Source organism: Oculina patagonica, chromosome 8, assembly GCF_052425735.1.
Source record: "Oculina patagonica isolate OP01 chromosome 8, crgOcupat, whole genome shotgun sequence".
NCBI lineage: Eukaryota > Metazoa > Cnidaria > Anthozoa > Scleractinia > Oculinidae > Oculina > Oculina patagonica.
This window is the reverse complement of record NC_135765.1, coordinates 27,485,976-27,499,644: the sequence shown is the minus strand read 5'-3', so window position 1 is coordinate 27,499,644 and position 13,669 is coordinate 27,485,976. Positions and strand designations below refer to the sequence as shown.

The 13,669-nt window shown below is 41.8% G+C and overlaps 5 protein-coding genes across 5 annotated transcripts in view; all 5 read left to right on the top strand.

The window, feature by feature from the left end:
* Nucleotides 1–13,669, top strand: part of LOC144663763 (uncharacterized) — a 190,850-nt gene that overhangs the window by 14,954 nt on the left and 162,227 nt on the right. The gene's annotated exons all lie outside the window — the stretch shown is intronic.
* The window catches only part of LOC144663749 (uncharacterized), a 125,189-nt gene that overhangs the window by 87,618 nt on the left and 23,902 nt on the right, over nucleotides 1–13,669 (top strand). The gene's annotated exons all lie outside the window — the stretch shown is intronic.
* Nucleotides 1–13,669, top strand: part of LOC144663772 (uncharacterized) — a 31,002-nt gene that overhangs the window by 10,193 nt on the left and 7,140 nt on the right. The window lies entirely within an intron of this gene.
* The window catches only part of LOC144663750 (uncharacterized), a 41,606-nt gene that overhangs the window by 20,830 nt on the left and 7,107 nt on the right, over nucleotides 1–13,669 (top strand). The window lies entirely within an intron of this gene.
* LOC144662422 (uncharacterized) lies at nucleotides 2,726–4,145 on the top strand. The gene is made up of 2 exons (XM_078523224.1): nucleotides 2,726–3,675; nucleotides 3,908–4,145. The coding sequence occupies exons 1-2, from the start codon at nucleotides 2,902–2,904 to the stop codon at nucleotides 3,923–3,925; spliced, it is 792 nt and encodes a 263-aa protein (XP_078379350.1). The 5' UTR covers nucleotides 2,726–2,901; the 3' UTR covers nucleotides 3,926–4,145.

Here is a 13,669-nt window from a genome sequence, read left to right as displayed (position 1 = left end):
CCTGTTGTTCCCTCAGCGGTCCGCTGTCGTACAGTTCTTCTGTTGTTGTGTTTTTTGATCGTGGGCATCCATGCTTCAGGAATTTCAATTCCATTAACGCTGTTGATATTATTAGGGTGAATTCTTATGTGAATTGCCTCTTTGACCCTGCGTTTGTACCAGTGTGGGTCACGATCAATAAACTTTATCTCATTCCAAAGCGGGTAGTGTCCGGTGTTGTTGGTGTGTTCTGCAACGGCGGAGGTCTGGGTACGGGCGAGTGGGATGTCCCGGTCGTGCTCTTTGACCCTGTCTTGCACAGGTCTTCCCGTCTCACCGATGTAAACTTTGCCACATTCACAGGGAATCCTGTAAACAACGCCATCTTGCTTAGTGGAATCAACAGCGTCTTTCGGCCATACTAGGTGTGATCGTAGTGTGGTTGCCGACTTGAAAGCAGCGCGCACGCCTTGTTGTTGTAGGCAGCAGCGAAGTTGTTCGGAAAGACCTTTGACGTAGGGCAAAACCGCAGTGGATTTAAACTCGGTCGCGGGTTCAGCATTGGTGCTCGGTATTCTGGTCTTGGTGATCTACTGCAAGAAAGAAAAAGGATAACCATTAGATACAAGAACAGATGACAAATGTTTTTTCTCCTTGGAGATAACAGATGGTTTTGTTACGAGGCGTTTAGCACGCTCGAAAAGACAACAATACCGCGTTTTACTGATTGAGGGTGATGTGAATCATACGCTAAGTATTGATCAGTGTGCGTAGGCTTCCTGTATACGCTGGTGGTGAGGCGGCCGTCTGGTTCTCTTGAAACTGCGGTGTCAAGGAAGCTGAGTTTGCTGTCAGTCTCTGTGTCCATGGTGAAACGGATGGAAGGCTGCTGGATGTTAAGATGTTGTAAGAAGCTGTCGACGTTTTCGCGATCCAAGATGGTGAAGGTGTCTTCTACGTAGCGTTTCCATATCTTAGGCTTGTAGGATGATGAAGTTATAGCCTGCTCCTCAAAGCTCTCCATGTAGAGGTTAGCAATAACAGCGGAAACCGGGCTTCCCATGGCTGCGCCTTCTCGTTGTTCGTAGATCGATCCGTTATACTGAAAGTATGTGGATCTCAATACGAACGTCAGAAGGTCAGTGATCTGAGCAGGTGTTAGCGTTGTGCGGTCAACAAGGCTGGGGTCGTTCTCTAGTTTCCGTAGCGCGGCTTGTACAGCGCCGTCGATAGGAACGTTGGTAAACAGTGAATCTACGTCGAAGGACACCATGATCTCGTTGTCTAGGATCGTCTCACTGCTGATGGTGGAAACGAAGTGGGCTGAATTAGTCACCGTGAAATCCGAGCTACCTGTTAAAGGAGACAAGATGTTAGCTAAGTAGGCGGATAAATCATATTCAAAGGTGTTAACACATGATACAATAGGTCTTAAAGGTATATCGGCCTTGTGGATTTTTGGTAAACCGTAGATTCTTGGCGGCTGTTTGTGTCGAGGTCTGATCTTGTTGTAAACGGCCTCTGATAGATCCCCGTTTCATTGCAGGGTAAGCAGCTTTTCAGACAGCTTTCGGGTCAAACGGTCTGTCGGGTCTTTTTTTAGGCGCTGGTACGGTCCAGGTGATGGACTCGTCCTCCTTTAGGCTTTTGAGCGCGTCTCGCATTTCCTTCGTGATGTTAGGCTCTGGTGGTTCTGCCTGTTGAAGGATTTTTTATTATTATTATTTTTTTTACTTTTCAACACGATACACTTGACAATACACGGAAAAAAAAAGAAAGAAAAAATACAAAAGATAAATGAATAAAAAATACAGAGGTAACAATGCGATACACGTTTTACGTAACTATTGTAACTAACTTATTGTCAGTAAAGGCTTCCATAAGTTCAAAAAATTTTCTTTTTGTCCTTTCGCATGTGCGATTGATCTTTGAATTAACATTTTTTCTTTTTCTAACTCAAGAAATAGAAGGAGATTAGGTAATTTGTGCTCATATTTTTGTAGAAAGACATGTCTTTTGCTAAGAAGAATATAATAATTAAAGATATAGGAGCCAGAACTTCCGGGATTATAGCCGTACATTATTCCTAATTCATCAAAATTGTAATTGTCGTTATTTTGACTATTCCACCGGAATAAGGATATTGTTGACAGTTCTTCTGACCGTGTCCGCTCGTTCGACGTTTAGTTGTCTGACAGCTGATTCGACACTGGCGATAATCTCCTTGGCAGGGATGTTCGCAGGAGTTACGGCGAAGTTCAGTCCTTTCTGCAGCAGTGCTATCTTGGCGTCGGTGAGGGACCTAGAAGACAAATTAATAACCCAGTTAGTTTTGTCAAGATACGGTCAGCCGTCTGTTTTTCGTGCATAAGTTTCTCAAACTTCTGCTTTTGTCTGTCTTTGGTGGCATTAAAGACTCGCTGGGCGTTGATCTTGATCTGTTCCAGTATTCTGTCTGTGTCCTCTGTCGAGAGAGCGGATGTTATGCTCTGTGATGTGGAATCTGCTTCTTTCTTCGCATCCCCCTTGGCCTTCTGCGTCAGTCTGATTCTTTCCCTCAGGAATCTCTTTGATGCAAGTTCAGCGACTCTGCGTGCGCCCTTCGTGGGAACTGGTGGTCGGACTTGTAGATCTTTGGGGACAATGCGGTTCTTAATGCACCTTGAAGCGTGCGAGTTTGCTCGAGCAACGCTCATGTCGACGAATCAACCTTAGGGCTGTGTGCCCATATTTCAGGTTAATATTGTTGTGAAATAGAAGTCCTAGTCCCAGTCTCTATTTAGAGCACGTGTTCGCCGGTCTATGTATTGCCTCGATTTCATGTAATAAATCAGAGTTGTAGTTTGTACAGCCATGTTGAATGTGTTCATTCACATTTTATTAAATACTAAAGCATAACATGGTGTCAGAAAGCGGAGAATAATGAATCAACTCCCACCACCGAAGCCGCTATCATTCGAGGGAAATGTTGCAGAGAATTGGAGACGTTGGATTCAGCAATTCAGGCTTTTTCTCAACGCGACGGGCTTCGACAAGAAACCAGCGAAAGTACAGTGTTCGACCTTGTTAACAGTTGCCGGAGAGGAGGCGCTGGAAATCTTTAATACATTCGGTCTCAGCGATGAAGACAAGGATAAGATAAATGTCGTGATCAAGAAATTCGAAGAATATTGTACGCCAAAGAAGAATGTAGCATACGAGCGACATGTGTTTAACACGAGGGCACAAGGAGCGACCGAAGGAATCGATGCTTACGTCACGGAACTGCGCAAGCTTGCAAGAAACTGTGAGTTTGGAGAATTGTATGATTCTATAATTCGTGATCGTATTGTGTGTGGTATCAGAAGTAACGAGGTCAGGAAACGTCTTCTGCGAGAAAAAGATTTAAATTTGGATCGAGCAGTTGAAATGTGTAAGTCATCTGAGATTACTGAAAATCAGGCGAAAAATATGGTTGTGGATCAGGATGACCGAGAGGTGCACGATGTGAAAGACGATTCCAAAAAGCCACCCGGAAAATCGAGACGGGGAAATGGAAAGCACAACCAAACAAAGAAACCGTTCAACTGTAGAAGATGTGGAAAAGTACACCAGCCTATGAAATGCCCAGCCTATGGTCAGGTTTGCCACAAATGTAAACAAAGGAATCATTACTCGAAAATGTGCCAGTCCAAGCCAAGGGACAGTTCAAAACAAGTAAGTGAGTTCACATGTGATGATTCAGATACAGATGAGTTGTTTATTGGGGTCTTGGGAACTAAACCACTGACTCAGAAAGATTGGATGCAAAGTGTAGTGATCAATAAACTCCAGGTCAATATGAAGTTAGACACTGGTGCTCAATGCAATGTTTTGTCGTATGCGTTGTATTGTAAACTGACACGTGAGAAAATGAAGAAGTCGAACACCCGACTCGTGTCTTATACAGGCCACAAGATGCCAGTGATGGGTAAAGCTACACTCAATGTGAAACTTAGAGGAAAGTCCCACCCTGTTGAATTTCAAATAATTGAGCATCCAGCCACTCCAGTAATTGGTCTTCAAACCTGTCATGATTTAAATTTGGTCAAGAGAGTCAGCTCAGTTGATACCCAGGGGGAGGAAAACCTGTCCAGTGACAATAATCAAGATGTCAATGAAATCCTCAAGAAGTATGAAGATGTATTCGATGGTATTGGATGTTTGAAGGGTACTTATCAAATTAAGATTGATCCTAATGTAAGTCCAGTGGTACATCCACCTCGCAAAATACCTTTCACTCAGAGAGAGAAAGTCAAGGAAGAACTTGACCGCATGGAAAAACTTGGTGTTATTCGTAAAGCCGAGGAACCAACTGAATGGGTTAGTTCTTTAGTAGTCGTGGAGAAACCAAATGGTCAGGTGCGATTGTGTTTAGATCCTCGAGATCTAAATAAAGCTATCCAGAGAGAGCATTATCCTATGAAAACTGTTGAAGAAGTTGCAGCTGAATTAAGTGATGCCAAGGTATTTAGTGTTCTTGATGCCACATCTGGCTTTTGGCATATTAAGCTTGACGAGAAAAGTTCAGAGCTGTTAACATTCAACACACCATTTGGTCGATACCAGTACCTTAGAATGCCATTTCGTATCAACTCAGCCCCCGAGATCTTTCAAAAGAGAATGACTCAAGCCTTTGAGGACTTGAGTGGAGTGAAGACAATCGCTGATGATATTCTTATCTGGGGCAGAAATGAAGTTGAGCACAACCATCGCCTAGAGCAAGTGTTGGAACGTTCAAGGAAAGTTGGACTGAAGCTCAACCGAAGTAAAATGAAGATTTTGACAGCTGAAGTTCCATACATTGGCCATGTGTTGACATCCAACGGATTGAAACCAGATCCTAGCAAGGTGCGTGCAGTGGAGGAAATGCCATCTCCAGCAGATAAGCCAGCACTTTTAAGATTCCTTGGAATGGTGAATTACATGGGTAAATTCATACCCAACCTAGCAGACCTAACTCAGCCACTAAGAGAGCTACTGCACAAAGAAGTGGAATGGCATTGGTCCGAAAGACAAGAGAGAGCATTCCGAGCCATTAAAGAAAAGCTGAAAAGTGATGCGACACTCCAGTATTATGATTTTGAAACTCCCCTTACAGTATCAGTAGATGCATCATCCTATGGACTTGGGGCATGTTTGCTTCAAGAAGGTAGACCAGTGTGCTACGCATCCAGATCACTTAACTCTGCTGAAAAAAATTATGCGCAGATAGAGAAAGAACTGTTGGCAATTGTGTATGGTTGTACCAAATTTCACCAGTATGTTTATGGCAAGAAAGTAAAAGTCCAAACCGACCACAAGCCTTTGGAAGCCTTGTTCAAGAACCATTATTCCAAACACCACAGAGATTACAGCGAATGATGTTAAGGTTACAGCGTTATGACCTGCAAGTGGAGTATGAACCAGGCAAAAACTTGTTCATTGCAGACACTCTAAGTCGTGCTCCAGAAGAAAGCAATGAAACTGTAGCCAACACAAAGGATGAATTTGAGGTACTCACCCTTGAAAACATGCCAATCAGTGAGGTGAAATTGGAAGAGTTTAAAGATGAAACAAGGAAAGATGAAACACTACAGAAGCTCAAGACCACAGTGAAAAGTGTATGGCCAGAAAGGAAGTCTCAAGTAGACCCTGAGCTTCGCGAGTATTGGAACATTAAGGAAGAAATTTCTGTGTGTGCTGATTTGCTAATGAGAAGTGACAAATTGATTGTACCTATTTCGCTCAGAGATGAGATGCTAAGAGTAATACACAGCAGCCACTTAGGCATCGAGAAGTGTAAACGAAGAGCCAGAGATATTTTGTTTTGGCCAGGAATGAACCAACAGATAGCAGATGTGGTATCCAAGTGCAATACCTGTAACATGTACAGAAATTCTCAAGCAAAAGAACCACTCAAGAGCCATGAATTACCTGAAAGGCCATGGCAAAAGATCGCAGTTGATTTGTTTGAACTTGACAAACAAGAATATGTGGTTATGGTTGATTACTACTCAAAGTTCTTTGAGGTGTCCCACTTGCCTAACAGTAAAAGCAAGACAGTGATTAACCACATCAAACCACAGTTAGCAAGATATGGAATACCTGAGGTGATAGTCAGTGACAATGGCCCTGAATTCAGTAGCCATGAGTTTGCAGAATTTGCTAAGGAATATGGCTTCAAGCATATTACCTCATCACCCAGATACCCACAGAGTAATGGTCTTGCAGAACGAGCTGTGCAAACAGCTAAGAACCTTATGAAAAAAGCAAAAGTTGAACGAAAGGATTATCAGCTTGCATTGCTTGACTACCGAAACACTCCAATTGAGGAAATTGGCCTCTCACCAGCACAGATGCTTATGGGACGTCGAACTAGAACCAAACTACCTACTACACCTGTATTGCTAAAGCCACTATATCCAACCGAAAACATCAAGGAAGGTCTCAGTCGTCGGGCAGAAATACAGCAGCAGTATTACAACCGAAATGCGAAAGTTCTGAAACCTCTGAATACAGGAGACACTGTTCGAGTTAGAAAGCCAGGACAGAAAACATGGACACCTGCCGTAGTTACCAGGGTAACCGAAGCGCCAAGATCGTACGTTGTTGACTCAGAAGGAGCAAGCTACCGAAGAAACAGGCGCGATCTGATTAAGACAACTGAAGCAACCAATCAGCAGCAGGATCTAGAAGAATCCAAAACCAACACCACCAGTCCAGTCCATGATTCCGTGAGCTCTGAGAAAGTCAGTTCCAGTGGTCGAGTTATCCGACCACCTGTTTGGTCCAAAGACTATGTGACCAGTTAGTGAGAACATTTCATAAGTTGTTACCAGACTTTGTTGATATTAAGTGAACAGTGTGTCTGATGCAAGTCATGAACATTACGAATAAGTCAGATTTTTATGCTCATTTCTTGTAGTTTCGTTTATTTTGTTGCATGCAAGATTTTTGTTAAAAAAAAAGGGAGATGTTGTGAAATAGAAGTCCTAGTCCCAGTCTCTATTTAGAGCACGTGTTCGCCGGTCTATGTATTGCCTCGATTTCATGTAATAAATCAGAGTTGTAGTTTGTACAGCCATGTTGAATGTGTTCATTCACATTTTATTAAATACTAAAGCATAACAAATATCGTAAAAAATGTTGTGGTTATTCGTCGTGGTAGAGTACAATAATAAAGTATTTTTCGTTTGTCTCACGACGTAGTCACGTGTGATGGAGATCGCGACGTTTCGACTGCACACTGCTAGTCTTCATCAGGCGATAAGGTCGACTGGTTGTGCGTGAACTTATAAAGCACGCTGCCGCGCTGTGATTGGTTGGTTTTCAACAGCTGTGATTGGTGCATTTCGATCCTCGATGAAACTTCATATACAGCTCTTGAAGTTTTTGTTTGCCGGAAAATCTTGTTAAAGTGGACCTACTGGTACTAGCCTACTAGCAGCCTGACTTTTTGTCTTTTATCTTAGTCCGTCGAGGACGAAGCAGATAAACGCGCGAGTGGAAAAATAGCCGCGCGAAATCTCGGTGATAGACGCGCGAATAAAAAGGTTTTCGCGTGGCCATTTTTTACTCGCGCGTTTTTCGCGTCACTCTCGACGGACAAAGAAGATGGGCTGCTCATAGTCAATTCTAGTATCGTGATACTGAACAGTAAATGCTTAAGAGGGATTCCGCTGAAAGTTCAAGCAATGAGTGCAAAAATTAAGTACCAAAAATCTGCTCATAGCACGGCAACATTTTGCACACTATTTAAAAGATCTTACTGAAATTCATTTGTCTTAGAAGCCTGTTCCAGGCTCTCGGTAGCTGGGGGAGAGCGAAAAACACGGGCGCGCGAGGAAAAAAAACGAGGGGGACGAACAGGCTATTGTCTTAGTGACCCTCGTAAAAATGTTCAAAACGCGCGCCAGTTTGGCGTGAAACGTCCGTTTTGACTGAAAGCTAGAGTGCTAAAGTTTTGGCAGGTTTTTGTTAGCTGTACTCAAACTGTTACCATGCTATGAGATCTCATTGGTAACTTTATTTTTGCCTATATTGCTCGAATGTTGGGCGGAAACCATCTTAATTAGCTGTAAAAAAGTCTGCTGTATGTCCTGGCTCAATAGAGTCTCAAAACGGTATCGTTATTATGGTTCTCAAAAACGTTTAGTACCCTAGTCAGCCGCGCCTGTGTTTTTGTTGTCAGACGGGATTTTTGGAAATATACTTCTCGCGAACCGGGTCTAACCAAAGGAGATCACAGTGAAAGAATATTAACAGACTTCTTGTAGCACAACTTGCGCCGGCTTCACCATGCAATTTTTACAATTTTGATGGCAATACGTGAATACCATTTTCGTGTATTTCACGGTCTGGCTGACTGGTGTCCTTAATCCACGTGGCTTATGTGCCGTGTTTAAATACGCTATACTAAATATAAGCAAGTTTTATTTTGCCGAATCTTATAAGCCTGCAGTCCGCTTCAATGCGTTGACAACTGAGCCCTCTTAAATTTCTGATATTGCCTTTTCCTTCTCACAACTGGAGGAGCTCTTAGACAAGAGGCTTAAAAGGGAGATACAAAATTGAAATGAGCTGACAAGAAAGGACTTAAGGTAGCTAAGGGCAGGGCTAAGCGCGTGCTACGCGTATGAGAACTGAGAAGGCCACTGTCTCTAGTCGCGGCGGCGGGCAGGAGGAGTGTGGTCAAACGATTGCCACTTTCGATTTGAGGGACAGTACTAGTTGTCCGTGGGAGGTAGGGACGGCGGTGTATTTGTATCAGGGGGATTTGATCGGGATGGTAGGCTCGATTACGACGTGAATTAAATTTGGAAATAGGGCCAAGAGAAAGTCCATTACAAATTGATGATAAGAACCACGGGAAATGAACAAACACGCACTACCCCTCCCCGTTTGGTAGGGTTTGACCAAAGGTATACAGTAGTATGAAAAATGGTACGTGTGATGCTTGGTTCTTTCACTTGAAAAGTTTAAGAAGTTTGTTAGATTAACACTATGTTCTAAATGAGCTTTCATTTTAATTAAAGGCTGATTAACAATACAAGAGTGAGTGTGCTCCTTAGTTTATGATAACTTTGTAATTTTTAGCCGGACATCCCTACTAGGAATGAGAGTCGTTTTTTCGACGTTTTTGCTTGTTTATAAGCTAAAATGGTAGAATAGGGGTTAGTGGACAAGATTTGGAACCACATATTTGTAAACTCTCAAGGGACTTTTTTAATTTCTCAAGGGACTGTTTTAATTTCTCAAGGGATTACTTTCCGCTGTGGGTGATCACTTGCCATCTCGTGGAAAAAACGTGACTTGTCACATTTACAAACGTTATATAACAATTTTAAAAGTGACATGTCAGCTTTCTTATCTCAACGCACGTGTGTCTGAAAGGCGATCTATAAAAAGCGTCGCACAAACAATGGATTGCGTAACTAAAACACGAATAAATAATCACTAGCACTTACATCGTTTTAAAATTACAAACGTCAAAAATAAACCATACCAAAAAACTCGCTCTTTTCAAAGATATTATTGAAGTTAAAACAAATGCAAGAGATGGGGGCTTCTTTTAGCTTAGGAGCGGTTAATTATTTGTGACGTTGTCGATGTTTCCGGTAGAGACAAAAATCAAAATAGAACGTGTCTGGTTTCAATTGCTCGTTCTTGAGAATGGCGTTAGCGACTGCTTGCCAATTTTTCGAGGCGATATTCTGCGCGAGAAGGATATTCTCACTTACATCTGGTGTTCGAACATTTGTTTTTCCACTGGGCCACAAGATCCTACTCTGGGACTGTGAACTGCATCTTCGGAACTTGGCCGTTGGCTGTCAGAAGAAACGTTCTGTAATTTTTAGCTCGCGGGCGAATGACCATTATTTGTTTTCCTTAGTTTAAATTTGATTTCCGGCGTGCGGTTTAAATGCTTTTGTTTAAATGTGACAATTGACAAGCTAAGCAATCTGCGGGGTGTTCGTGGGCGGCATTTGCGATTCTCAGAGATGCGTGCAGGCTTTCCCCTCCATTTTTGCCCCGCCGGCCGAGCGCTCTCCAGAAAGCCTGTTCGCAGGCTAAGAAATACTCGGCGTGGACGAGCCATTTTTGACAAAATTATATGGCTGTATTTTCTCCGCGAAGATAGGAAATTGTTAAACTAAACTACAAAGAAACTGTAATGATAAGTTCGAAGAACAATGCACAGGATAAACCTTCGACTCATACTTCATGCAAAAACGTCGATATCTCGAAGAGACTTTGATTAAAATCTTACATGTAATATTTACTTGCAAGTCTGTAAGTTTCCCAAGTGTTGTAGTTACAAAAACACAGAATGTGAAACGGATGTAATCATACCTGTATTAATCAGTCACGTGACAATAACCCGATCTTTCGGAAAATCCGAGGTTACTTGGGAAAGGGAGACAGATTACGGTGAAAACGATAGTCCTTCAGCGCGCCCTTTATAGGGGTTAGGGCGCGTGGAAGAGAGAGTTCAGGACTGGACTATGAAAACCATTGCACACCAAAGGTGGCTGAGATGGGGGCAGGGGAAGCTGTTAGGGCTTTCCACAAGTTGCTCGGCAACTTTTTGGCAACTTTTCATGTTTCGAGCAACTTTTTCCCCTTCGAGCAACTTTTTTCCTCTCGAGCAACTTGTTGCATTTTGAGCAATTTCCAGTTCGAAGATATCCGAAGATCATACGAGTGTTGTTCAAAGGCAATACGAACGTTTCCGAAGATTTAAAGTGTCTATATAGCCTACAGGTTTTTTGTTGTTTTCGTATCTCTATAATGCATAAACAAGTATTCTAAAATATTTTTTTGGATTCCGTCACTTTTTCGCTGCAAAATCGAGCTTTAAAGTTCCCGCTTCGGCCACGCCCAAAGAAGTTGACCGCGTAAGCGAGGATTGGTGATGAGTGACGTCATGTCAGGAACCGCTCGAAGCGTTTACATTTGTTTATTTGCTTGACAGCCACTACATAAGGTTTGTTTTTCCCAAGAATTCTTCGAGTTTGGATAAAATACTCGCCTGACAGCGATTTATTATCTGTAGAAGACGAGACTAGCAGTTCATCTGATTCGTACGAAGAGTTCGAGTCCGGAGAACTCGAATCGATCGCTTGCACTGCCGTAGAAGATAAGAGTGACAAAGAAGAAGGCGCTTACTCTCAAGGACCTCTGGCGGACTATGCATTGATAGAAGAATATAATCGAGAGAGGCAAATTATTGAAGAGAGGGAACGAGAATTACAAAACTGGCAAAACAGAGTCGTGGAATTGGACACATACCGGTATATAGATACTTTTTCCAAACACTCACTCCGCGCGTTTAATTTGCATTTTCAACGCAAATTTATTCCAGAAAGCTTTGAATGGAAACTTGACGAGTTGCGAAACTTACAACGATGGACGGAAATCGATCTACATTCTCAGGTTGTAAAACTTTTAATTTTCATTACAGATGTGAAACGAAAATGAAAACAATATTACGAGTAGACGGTAAGCACTATTATTCCCGAAAAATTGTCCTTGACACTCACACAGCACATTGAATGTTGTATGCTTGCAAGCTTTTGTTTGTTTTGAATCGAAACTTGTCGCGTCGGTAGACTTCGATTTGGCGTGTGGGCTGTTTCTTTAGGCGACCTTTGTATACGACAAAGAATTATAGTCGTCGCATTTGCCTGTTAAATTTTCTATTGCTTTTTAGCTTGAAAACAATAAAAAAATCCAACGGGCAAATGCGACGGCTATTCGCATATGTTGCAAATAAATGTGCCCTAAGTTGATACCCACGTGAACAAGCGGAACTCGACTCAAAGATTAATGTTAATAAACATGTTTATAACTTTTATTAGTCCTTCTTATAACAGATTAATAAAAATACGAGCTACTTTAGTCCTTCTTGTTACAGCATAATCAAAATACGAGCGACTTTTCACGCGTTTAGAAATGCCGACAACACGCGCCTATGATACGTGCGACAGATTGTCTCAAAAACGATTAACAAACAAAGTCAACCTATCGATTTTTTACTTTTATAACTTAGAAAAACCTTTTCTTTTTTTTTGTAACAATGCTTACTTTAGGCTGTGAAAGCTTTGATAAACTTTTCATTGTACGCACTTTAAACAAACAATAGCGCTTGCGGAGACCGATCGATAAAATTATAACTTTACATGTATGGGAGTTGAAACCCTGAAAAGCTACGTACGAACGCAGAGACTTCGATTATAAAGATCACATTTAAATAAGACTTTTTGAACAAGACTTACAAGTAATAGAAATAGAAATACAAGCGATATTCGAGGGAGAAATAATTCGCTTCACCTTGCCTGGTCGACAAATCAAACGTCGCTTCAGCTACATGTTATCTTTGCTTGGCGACGCTTGCTCGCTTATTATTTCTACATGTATGGTTGACAATAGGTAATAAAAATCTCGTAGAAGTTGGAGACGTTTACTTGTAGTTTTTAAGGCGTCTAGCGAGACGAGTGTCTTGTCTCTCGAGAAGATAAACTCAATCAAATGAATAAGAATGAGTAATGAATTCCCGATGACGACTTCGACTGGACAACTCTTCTTCTTCGAAAGTATTCCGGTGAAATCTTGGCACAGAAACAACGCCAATATCATCTTAGATCAGCGACCGTTGGCATTTGAGATTTTCAAAGGAATGTCTTCTTGTAAAATCCCTGGAAGCGAAGTGGCAAGCGCAGACGGCGGACAAAGCACTCGGATTCCACTTTGTAGGTTTTAACTTGACGAAGTTCATCGACTTTTTCCTTCTAGCCTTTGCTTCTGTTCTCACATCACCCCAAAATGCAACGCAATACCCTTTTTGCGCTTGGAGTATTCGAGCATACCGCAACAACGCATCTATCTGGTATATTTCTACCGTCAGTATCTCATCGCGATTACAGAAGAAATGCTGACTTCAACTGGCGGCAAGATTTCGCGGTTCCTGACTTGACGTCACAGCCGGTCTGGAACCCAGACTCTTTCTTGTCTTGACTCCCGGTCAACTTCTTTGGGCGTGGCCGAAGAGGGAACTTTAAAGCTCGATTTTGCAGCGAAAAAGTGGCGGAATCCAAAAATTTCTTTTAGAATACTTGTTTATGCATTATAGAGATACGAAAACCACAAAAAACCTGTAGGCTATATAGACACTTTAAGAAGTTTAGCGAAGATTTTCGAGGAACATCTGAGGACGTTTCAACTTTCGGCGCATTCTGCATTAAAAAATTACAAAACTTGTCAGCAAACATGACATCATCGTTATCTTAACGAGTTTAATCAATTAAAAAAATCCTTGTTATTTAACAAATTTTCCCCTTGATATGTTATTTAGATACCCCTTTTGCTGTAAAACTGCTTAGAAATCTTACCCGCACAGGAAAATTAGCATATATTAGCTTATATTTAGAGAAATTCTTTTGATTTGAAGCAGCGTTTTGGATTTTTTGGAGCAACTTTCGAGCAACTTTTATTATCAGAAGCAACTTTTTTGGATTTTTGGAGCAACTTTTGAGCAACTTTTTGAAAAATTACAGGCAACTTTTTGGGAAATCTCGAGCAACTTGTGGAAAGCCCTAGAAGCTGTAGCTCGTTGCCAGGAAAAAGCTGCTTGTGCGATAAAAAATAACAAATCGATTCAGGCTCGTGTCCATCATTTGAAATAAAAAGT

What these genes read in the sequence shown, in the direction of transcription:
- LOC144662422 (XM_078523224.1), top strand. Translation starts at nt 2,902, where the DNA reads ATGAATCAACTCCCACCACCGAAGCCGCTATCATTCGAGGGAAATGTT.